This window comes from Cygnus atratus, chromosome 5 (genome assembly GCF_013377495.2).
Source record: "Cygnus atratus isolate AKBS03 ecotype Queensland, Australia chromosome 5, CAtr_DNAZoo_HiC_assembly, whole genome shotgun sequence".
Lineage (NCBI taxonomy): Eukaryota > Metazoa > Chordata > Aves > Anseriformes > Anatidae > Cygnus > Cygnus atratus.
This window is the reverse complement of record NC_066366.1, coordinates 26,487,248-26,498,475: the sequence shown is the minus strand read 5'-3', so window position 1 is coordinate 26,498,475 and position 11,228 is coordinate 26,487,248. Positions and strand designations below refer to the sequence as shown.

General features: G+C 36.5%; 1 protein-coding gene across 1 annotated transcript; it reads left to right on the top strand.

Annotated features, from left to right (window-relative positions):
• The first annotated feature begins 1,818 nt into the window (after positions 1-1,818).
• EMC7 (ER membrane protein complex subunit 7) lies at positions 1,819-10,608 on the top strand. The gene is made up of 5 exons (XM_035539601.2): positions 1,819-2,296; positions 4,985-5,104; positions 7,110-7,248; positions 7,789-7,869; positions 9,974-10,608. The coding sequence occupies exons 1-5, from the start codon at positions 2,034-2,036 to the stop codon at positions 10,124-10,126; spliced, it is 756 nt and encodes a 251-aa protein (XP_035395494.1). The 5' UTR covers positions 1,819-2,033; the 3' UTR covers positions 10,127-10,608.
• The last annotated feature ends 620 nt before the right edge of the window (positions 10,609-11,228 follow it).

Here is an 11,228-nt window from a genome sequence, read left to right as displayed (position 1 = left end):
GTTTGTTTTACGTAGAAGGCAAACACCTACAACATCATGATATCAAAGCTCACAACTATCATTGTGCAATCCACTCAAATTCAATGCTAATTATAGCTAATCTTAATGGAAAAGGCAGTAATCAACCAAATGAATTACTTTCTCAGTTGTGTACCCTTCAAAATGTGGTAACCAATGTTTCTGTATGAAATACAGCTTCTAATATATAAAGAAGTTGCACAGTGAAAGCAGGACTGTTTACCTAACATTAAAAAGGTTGCATGTCAATATAGCTATTAGAAGCTTTGCATATATAAAAACAAATGTATGTATCTGAAAGCTGAGCCCACAGTGAGAATTTCTATGTGAGGATAGGGTCCTAGACAAGAGATTAAGTAACTTGTCAGTTTGTTAGCTGGGTGATACAGAGAGAAGCTTCTTGGATTAAATGGAGTGTGAAATAACAAATGTGATTTTCTTTTATTTGGGTTCACCAGGCTTTAAACTTAATTAACCGTATTATCTAAACTATAAAAATAAATTATTTAGCTCTTTATGTTTGGTACTTACAAATCTATGGTTGAGGAACTCCTTAAAACTAGGGGGCAGGACCACTCTGTGTGGTCTGAGAGCATCCCAATACAGCTCCTCAAAGATATCTAAGAAGTAGTATTTCTACATAACTGCATATAAAAACTAGTAATATGAGATGTTCGTATGAAATGATGTCTTTCTGGTGTTATACTGGAAGCAGTACTGTTTCCATCTTTCCTTAACACAAATCCTACCATTTGGTGATTTTAAGTACCTCTTTTATTAACAAAATCTTTAAAAAGTGACAATGAAAGTGATGTAATTTAGAGAAGCTACTTTCTAACATCAATCTCGAGAATTCTTATGTTTCTACCTCCAAAACTGCTAGTGTTTTTAGATTTTGTGATTTTATGTAACAGAAAAACCTCTTTAATCTTCCTAGTTATCCAAAACAGAAATATGCAGGTCAAAGATAGAGCTGGAGAAATAATTCACATTATTCCACTCACATGGAGTGACATTTCAGAATCATGTCTGGTGTAATACAGTGTTTTCATGGAGTATCAGCTGAGGGCCAGACTCATAATCTCTGAAGGTAATTATGCTTAATAATTAAATAATATTTCTAATGCGTTAAGTAATTAACTCTGACATTAAGTAACAGGTAAAAGAGGCAGGTGTAGGCACAACGTGACGGTGAGTAAGCATGACATAATAGGACATGCTATGCAAAGGGGAAATGGGGGCAAGCTGGGTATTACAGCATATTCTTGGCTTCTCCACTGAAACTGTGCTCACAAACTATGAGCGCTTTGTGCTAGGGCACTGTCAGCGAGCTCCTGCTCAGCGTCAGAAACAAACCACGTTGATATACAGTGGGTTGAAGGAAGATGCTTGAGGCCTTGATTTAGTGACAGATCTTCTCTTGCTTTTGAAAGCTTTTATGTAATATTTTCCTGGGGGAGGGGTGCTTGATTCAAGTGATTACAGAATTTAAGTTAAAACTAAAATGTGTTAATTCTAGATAGACCCCTCTGTAACTGAAGATGCACCCACTCAGTACGTATTTGCTTATGTTCTTTTACTTCACATCTGTGTCCTGCCATATTTTCAGTAGCAAATTATCTTAGCTTTTTACTCATAGACTGGAAAAGAAAAATAAATAATTAAATAGAAAGACGCTGCGGGGCCACCCTCGCCGCAGTGACCGCCAGCTCCGCCGGGCGCTGTGGGCAGGGTGTGAGGGCGCCTCCCACAGAGCCCGCCCTGGAGGCGGTGCTGACTGAGGAGACGGCGCCCACCCCCCTGTCCCACCCCCTGCGCGCGACCAGCAGCTCGCTCGCTCCTATTGGTCAGTGCTCCTGACGCGAAGTGCCGGCGCCTCACTCGCCCGTGTGCGCAAGCGCGCGGCGTCCGCCCTTTTTCCCCGCCGTCCGTTGCGCACGCGCAGCGGGCTGATCGCCCGGCTCTCCGTGCGGGTAGCCTTAGGGCCGCGTCGCGTCGCGCTCGGCGCATGCGCCATGGCGGCGGCGGCGTCGATGGCGGCCCCGGCGGCCATGTCGGGCGCGGTGCCGCTGGCTCTGCTGTGGCTGTTGGCGTCGCCGCTCCTCCGCGGCGCCGGGGGCTCGGAGGCGGTCGGGGCAGCGGAGCCGGCGGGAGGCGTGGGCCCTGGGGAGCGGTTTAAGATCGAGGGCCGGGCCGTGGTGCCGGGGGTGAAGCCCCAAGACTGGATCGCGGGGGCCCGGGTGCTCGTGGACGGGGAGGAGCACGTCGGCTTCCTCAAGTGAGCGGCGGGGGCAAGGGGAGGGCCGGGGGCCGGCCGCAACATGGCGGTGGCGGGGCCCGGAGCGGCCTCCCCGGCCCTGCCGGGGGCCTCGGGCCTCCTGGCGCGGCTGCTGCCCGCCGCCGGGGCTTGGGCTGCGGCCGCTGGTCGGGGACTGAGGCCGTTGGCTGCTGAGGTATCAGAGATTGGAACAGTTCAGGTGTAAAGAGTACCTCGGTGTTTGATTCAGATGCATCGAGGCACTACAGGGATTGCTCTGAACTGTTGTGAACGCAGATTCTGCAACCTCTTAAACACCCTTTTTCAAGCATTTATTCACTATGCAGAAGTGTTTGTGGTGGAAGGTTGCAGCTGTAGTTGTACATTACAGTGCCTGTGAGAAGCCTTTCAGCTGTATCAAGGAAAGGTATTTAAAAGTGTATAGCATATATGTCCTTCATACAAGATGGTGCAGTCACATTTGGAAGCTATAAAACATCACTTTACCTCACTCAGTTCAGGTAGCAGTAGATATATTCAGATCGCTTAAAGATCTGGAGGTACTCAGACATAGAAAACGTTCTCAGGACTAAAAGTTTAATTTTTTTTAATTAAACTTATATTTTTTTTAATTAAATAAGTTTTAACAGTAAAAACTAATTCTAAAATCTGTGTTTTTAATGCAGTATAATGCATTCGTTTCTTTAAATCATGTATTAGGTTGAGAAGGTTTACATGGAATTAAAGATATATGAAGTCATTAATACCAGTCACTTCTAATTATTCCCTCTGTAGTAAAAGTGGAACTGAACTTTGACCTTGGGAACTGTCTACAGGCTAACACAACAAATTTTGCTTTGCAAAACTAATAGAATCTTGTTATGTAGCACCTGATAGGTCAGTACAACCAAGTTTTAGGAGACTTGCGTTATATTTATGTATGATGGAGCCGATGAGTTTCCTGGAGCTGATGACTTCCAAAATAATGGATTGGAACTGGAGTTGTCCAAACTATAAAGAAATAATCTTAGTTAAAAGCATACCGTACTTGTGACAGTGTAAACTAGTTATCAAGCTCTTTTAATTACATTAATTTAATACAGTTAGCAATAGATTTATCAGATTATAAGATAAGACAAAAAACCAAGAAATTAATGTTTCAGTTTTTCAATTTGATAAACATATATGTAAACAGTGGGCAAAAATAATAGTATGCTTTGGCTAAAAAGCTTTAATGTTTGATGTTATGTTTTGTTCACTTGTAATAAGCAAATTATTAACTTATAAAATAACTTGCATTATCAGAGCATATATTTGTCACCATCACTCAGGCAAACTTTGATTTTTAAATGGATGTCAGTTCAGTTATCACAAAGAGGAAACTAACTATTTGGCATTATAAAGTTACTTCTAAGAAACATTTTTATAAATCTTATTGGTTTCTCCGATGTAGTGAATAATCAACTTTTTTTTCTTCCTAAAAATGGCAGTATTTCATATCAATATAAGAAATGAGAATTTGTCTTGCTGTGTAAATAAATCTCAATTTAAAACTGTATTTGAATTTTATCACAATCATACTGTATAGAATAGAAAAATTAAAAGGGAATTCCTAGGGAAAAACCCTTAAAGCAGTTGCAAAAGGAGGTAATTAAGCATTTTTAGTGGTTAAAACCATCACAAAGTATTAGAGAAACCTACCTACACGTTACTGTTTATATGCTTCTGTTTTGGTGGTGGGAAGTGATGTGGATCTTTGAGAGAGAACTGGTAGGAACGGCAGATGGACAAAATTCACTTTCAAGAGGATTCGTTTATTTGTTTGCTGATGTGAGTTTCTAATGTGTTGGGTCTTACTATTTTTTTTCCCCTTTGAAGAACTTATTTGGTCTTAACTTTGAGTCTTATTTTTAGGGGAAGTACCTTCTATATTAATTTTAGAACAGTAGAGAACACAAAGTTTTTCTTCTTGGAAGCTTCTGGAAAGCACGTAGGAGGAAACTTACAAGCTTCTGTACTTTAATTTGATGGCAACTGGTGCTGAATCTTTCAAGTATCTTTTCTCTAATATTTTCACTGAATATTGAAGTTTCATATTCTAAAATAAAAGCAGTCTGTCTGAAAACCCCTTCTGTGTTCATGTTCAGAGCTCTTAGTTTCCTTTTTGTTGTGATAGCTTTCCAGCGTGGGCTGGTCCTAAAAGAAGCAATTAAAATTAAAAATCTCTATTTTGCAGTAAGGGCACAAACCACAGTTTTTGTGCTTTGCAAGTCATCTTTAATGTCTTCCCACATGATGTAGGATGTCAATTTGTTTCTTTGTTTTTTAATTCCAGCAGAAGTACTGAAGCAAAGTAAACTTCATTGTATGTATTCTATCATCTGAATAAATGAAATTAACCATTTCAAATCTTACTTAGACTTTTGAATTATTCCTCCAGCAAGACAGTAGCTTAAGCACATGAAGAAATCCTTAATGTAACTGGTAATTTCTGCTATTTTTGTGGCCCATGTTAATGATCTTTGGGAGCTTGATATTATGAGTGATGATTTATCTTAATTTTTCTTTTAGTCATTGTTACTATTTAAAGACTTACCGTATAAAGTGATAACTTCTTTCTTTTAAAAACAAACAAAAAGAACAACCACCCTCATGCTTTGGTTGAAATTCATTGAAAATGTTGAAATTCAGTGGCAGTTATTTTTTCAGGACAGATGGAAGTTTTGTGGTTCATGATGTACCTTCAGGATCTTACGTAGTAGAAGTGGTATCTCCTGCTCATAAATTTGAGCCTGTTCGAGTTGACATAACTTCAAAAGGCAAAATGAGGTGAGCCTTTCCTGATTTGCTTCTGTATTGATCTATTGTGTGCCTGACAGCACAGGTTAAAAAGTAATGTAAACTGTACTGTAGATCCAGTACTTGCATTTCAGACCATGTGTTTCAGCTTCTTTTAACACCACTTCTAGAGTACATTTTTAAAAATCCTAACAGTGGTTTCTTTTTCTCCTTTCATATTCATGGCCTTAAAATAAGAAATAATGGATAGATTAAAGAAGACTTCTATTTGTTTGCTTTTGCTGTTTTCTCATGCAGCTATCCTGAAATAAAATCTAAATAGATGTCAAGTAAACTGCTTTATCTTTGAAATACGTTTTTTTTCTCCTTTTTTCTTTTCTGGTATGTGTTATGTCAAGATTAGGCACAATGAAGGGCCAAGCTTGTTTGTAAACTCTAAAATATTTTTGTTACATTTCCATAAAATCCTTGCAATTACTGGGAAGTGCCAGTAGTTGCCTCCCCGCAGCATTTCTTCAACATTGTTAGCTTTTTTTTAATGTTATGACCCCATATATAGTTACCAGAGATAGTTAATTATGTGTAACTGCAAACTCTTCAGTAAGTCGTATAGAAATATGACTACCCAATCTAATAGGGGGCTTTTAGTTCAAATTAAGATGCTTGTAGTTCATTTTTCTTTTTATAGGCATATATGTGGTATCTTACTTGAAATTTGTCTTTTTCAGTGTCTTATAAAAGATAAATTTTAGGAGTACAAAGATCAATATGAACATAGCAACAGTATTTTTAGGGGAGGTTAAAAATTGAAATCTCCGACTAAACCCAGAGTTAAGTAGTCTACATACAATAATAGCGATAGCACAATTTATTTCTGCTTATTTTTTTTCCCAAACTTTATGATGTTCAACTTTGTTAGGTAGTATCATATTGGCAGCAATTATAATAAATAAGGAAAAAACAGAGTAGTATATATAACGTCTCACTTTGCATTGCTTTGGTATCTGAGGACTGGAGGTAACAAATTTGGCATGAAGTAAATTGGTTGGATATGTTTGTTGAGCCAAAACATCAGTAGGCTTGACATCTCTATTAGTCAAACACACAGAAACTGTAACGAGGAATACATTTGGGAAATGCATGAAAAAATGTGGTATGTCAGTTGGGCTTTCTAAAGGGAAGTTCTGCCTTAAAAAAGAAACTGCTGAATTCTTTGAAAGAGGCAACAGCATATGGATAATATGTGGTTGATAACACCTACTTGAAAATCTTAAATTTCTGGAAAATAAAATATAGCCATAAGGTAAGACATTCCTTGGCTGAATATTTGATTAAAAATTCAGAAGAAATAAATTATTTCTCTTGTAATGGACTGAAGTCATCTCTGGAGTTGCACAAGGGGATAAATATTTATAATATATTTATAAATCATTAAAAATGGTTGAATAGTGACAAAATTAAATGATAGTACAAAGTTACTAGCTAAACTGCAGGTCTAACTCTGAAGAATTCTGGAAAGACTTTACAAAGTAATAGAAGGGTGGTAAAATTCTGGACAAAATTCAGTATTGTTAAATGCAAAGTGATGCACTTAAAGAAAAGGTAATATTAACTTCACATATAAACAGTTGTAGTCCCTGAGCAAACTGTTCCATTTAAGCTGCGCTATGTTGCTCGAAGCTGTACTTTAAGTGGAGTATTTTTTTTCTTGCTCATTATTAAGGGGAAAAAATAAAATTTGCAGAAATCATGTATGAGCGGGTAGTTGTGTTGTTTCTAATTCACAGGTCTGTTTTCCCATATTAAACTTTTCAGTCTGCTTAATAGTTAGCCTGGAAAAAAAATGAAGTGAGTATTATTTGATATATTTTACTTGATACTGAAAAAAATTAGTTTATGAAAAGTGAAGTGTACCAGACACTGCCTAGCAGATAGTTTTGTAGTCTGTTTTTAAAACCTTGTTTTGGAATATTACTAATTTTGTTGTTGTTGTTAGAGATTGTGCATGTATTTTTAATTATTATTTGTTCATTAGAGCAAGGTACGTGAATTACATCAAAACCTCTGAAGTTGTCAGGCTGCCATACCCACTCCAGATGAAATCTTCTGGACCTCCTTCATACTTCATAAAGAGAGAATCTTGGGGATGGACAGACTTCCTCATGAACCCTATGGTATGTACAAGCAGCACATGCAGGTGAAAAGCATGCTAAGGGTCCAAATATAGCAATTCACTGAAATAGAATAAAGTAGAGAAAACGTGTACAGTTTGTTTTTCTGAGATGATTGTTTTTTGTTTTTGTCTTTTTTTGTTTTGTTTGTTTTGTTTTTTTTCCTTGTCTACAAATAGAAAGTTTTTCTATGACCTCTTCTTCCCTGGGTAGCTATTCTGTAATGTGTGTCCTCTGAAAATAGCCCATAGCCTGGTTCCTTTGACAACATGATGTTCTAGTCGGGTAAAGATGAACACATTGCAGGATTTTAATTATAACAGTTAAAAGACATAAACATTTACTTGAGTGCTCCAAGTTTGAAATCTGTTATACATAACTTCTGGTTTCTTTCCTGACAGTTGGATTACAGATACTGGTTTACTGACTCAGAATGCAGTAGTTCTAGAATCTGGCTGTTTAGCTAAAAACTTCACGTCAGGATATCTAAAAATGTCTTGAGCAACACATAAGCTGAAGAAATACTTACTGTTTTCTGTGTAGGTGGTGATGATGGTTCTTCCATTACTGATATTTGTGCTTTTGCCTAAAGTTGTCAACACCAGTGATCCTGATATGAGACGGGTAAGTAGATTCAATTGTTGCAGACGTAAAGAACAAAGATAGTAAGATTTTGAGGTACAGGAAAGTGATAAAAGCCAAAACTGGACTTCCAAGGATGTCTTAATGGCATCATGTATTCACTTAATGCAGTATTGCTCTTAAAATAATGAGTTCTAGTATCTTTGGCTAATGAATTTGCTGTTAAATGACACAACACAGAATTAAGTTGTTTTGCACAGCTTTGAAAGCATTACAGCATGACTGGTGTTTTCCAAAGTTTGTTTAAAGCTATAAATACAACTTTTCAAAGGCTATTTTTTCTGTAAGTCTCCACTGTATTTTTTTTGACTATGTTTAAATCTAGCACATCATTTTTAGACATCATTTATTAAATGTCAGGTGTTTTATGAAGAACATGATGTGGGGTTCTCCTGTCCATCAAGCAAAACCACGTAGCTTACAAGACTTAAATCCAGATGTTACAGTAGTGTATATGATATGGAGTCTTAATGTAGTCATTAAATTATCTGATTTATTGTCCTTTCACCCTGCAAAATGCCGAATAGCAGAAGGCTAGGACAAAATGGAGATTCAAGGTGTTTGCTAAATCTTCTTTTATTTTTAGAAATATTACTTGTCTGTCTTGGGTGGCTGCTTTTTGAGGGTTTGGTTAATTTAAACTCTGCTCTAAATGACCACTGTCTTCAGTAGTGCTTTATAGGTGTCTGAATCTTTTTTTTTTTTTTTCAATTAATATATATTTTAAAAAAATCAGAGCTATATAATGCACTTTTGGCTTTAATTCTGATTGGAAAAAAAAAGATATGAAAATGTGCCAGATATGTGTCATGTTCTTCAAACCAAGCTGAACTTTGAAGCTGAATTTTTAAAAACTGTTTATTCCTACTTGTCTTCAACCAGTCTAGTGGTGCATACAGACAGGCTGTTCTGATGATAAACAATGAGAAGTTCCAATGGTTTAATTCTTATTAGCTGACTGATATGATTTCTTAAGGAGAAATTGTAAGTTGAAGGAATCTTGCTTGTAACTTAAATTACCTTCAAAGAACGGGAGAAAGTAGTTTCTCAGAGCTCAATTGTAATGTCATTCTCTACGTGGCCATGTATTAAGTTATTAGGCATATGTCCAACTTCTATTTGTTTTGGAGTTTGTATGATATTTTTCAGGTTAGCTTGTTTTTTCTTTATGGAATCAGCACAGTACTAGTTTATATATAAAGTTAATGATTTAGTAACTGTGTTTGCTGTGGAGGTATTAAGTGTAGATGTAGAATAGACGTAATAGTAACAAAGGCTGCCATAACTGCTTTTGCTTTGTGCCTTGAAAAACAGCTTAAGCTGTTTTCTGAATAGTATTCTCAGTGGTAACTAGAAGAGCAAGAGGACAATTCCATGTTAAATTAGCGATTACTGTAAGTGTTATCACATTCTGGATGTGTGGTTCAGCTGTTGTATTCATTAGAAGTATTTCAATATTTGTTCAAATCAGTTGTCACATAGAGCCACTACGCTAAACTCTACAGTTACATTAAACTTAGCTAGCTATATATATCATTAGCTGGTGGTATACACTAATAGTTTGATATTACAAAGTAGTACAATAAAAATAGCTAATTCCTTGAAACAAATTCTAAAATTTCTTTGAGACTTGGCATAAATAGTACTAAAATGGGAAGGCAAAATTTGAAAACAGAAGTGTGCAAAATCTATGAAAACATGGATCTAAAAATCTAACTAAAAGTTTAAATTTTAAAATGGAAGAAAGTAATGGTGAAAATAAGTATTTTAATGACATTCTTTTTCTTTGAGGAAAAAGGTGTTTGTTTTTTATTCTGATCAGTTGGTTGCCCTGTAAGGCTGCTTAAGACATGGTTACTTTTTCCATACTTCAGTGCTTTTAGTTTGGGGGTTTTATGTTTCTGTGTGTAGCTGGGCATTTGGCTGTGGTTGCATAAAAATATGTAGCAATGTGAACTTTGGAGGGCTGCAAATAGTAAAACAGTGTTTGAGAAGTTTTTACATCTTTGTGATGTGATTTGATGCCATAGAAACAGCTAGCCGGAATTGTTACAAGCTCTTACGGTTATCTAATCTCTTCATGCAGGAAATGGAGCAGTCAATGAACATGCTGAATTCTAACCATGAGCTGCCTGATGTCTCTGAGTTCATGACAAGACTGTTCTCTTCAAAATCTTCCAGCAAGTCTGGTAGTAGCAGCAGTAAAGCAGGAAAAAGTAGTTCTGGAAAAAGGAGGTAGTTATGTCCTCCTCCTAGGCCTGAGTTTGCACAACTGTTTGTGTGGTATCATGTTTAATTGTCTTGAAATATCAAAAAGCCACTACTGTAAACTTCTATCAGGCACAAAATACGGTATGCTACAACTGTGGTGTGTAGCTTTTTTTTAAAGTCTATATAAGCTGCTTTGTACTTGACAGTAAGCAAAAGAGGACATGGCTTCAGTACTGTATATGTATAAAATTATTGGTAATACTGAATTAACTATAATGCTCTGTAGAGAATGATATAAATTATATGATGTCTAAACAGTAATTAATGTCTTAATTGTAAGGCAATGTAAAAAAAAATAGAAGTGGAGTTCAATGTTAAGATGGCTTTAATGTTTTATATTTTTTGTTGATTTCTGAAATGAACAAAACCTCCTTTCAAAATTGAGTTGTGGGTTTATTAAGTAATTTGCTCAACCTGCCAGGTATTACATATAAAATCATTTTATTTTTACATTGCTGTCTGTACACTTCAATTTAAGGGCTTGCCACTTTTACTGCTCAGTTTTACTCTTCCGTTTTACTTTCTACAAGCATCTCTTGGGGAGGAAAAAAAGGAAAGCCTACTTTTCTCAGAAGTCTTCTGATTTCCATCAAGTTAATTACGAAGGCCTGGTATCCATATAACATAACAAATGTTTAACTTAGCTATTTCCTTTCTAAACCGTGTGTATCACATCTACAACACTTGGTTCTTACTGTTTTCTGTGTCCTGTGCATTAATCTTATCACTGGTATTTGTGGCCAAATGGAGAACAAAATTGGAAAAAAAGGAAAAAAATTGAAGTAGGATAGGAAGGTAAGTCCTAGTCATGTTTTAAAATTGTTACAAAGTATATGGCTGTCTCTCTAGGAATGCAAAGTCTGGCAAAGCTTTGTTGTTTGAGAATGCCTGTTTTGTCTGTACTGTCTTTTTGAGCTACCCGGTAACTTTAGGGAAGCTGAAAAACTAGTTGTTTTCCATTACATTAACATTTTGCAAATTAAAAAGACAGCAGTACCTGTTACACCTCACTAGCAACTTTATTTTTACATAAATACTTTACGTGTTCATCTTTACATTAGCTAACTTCT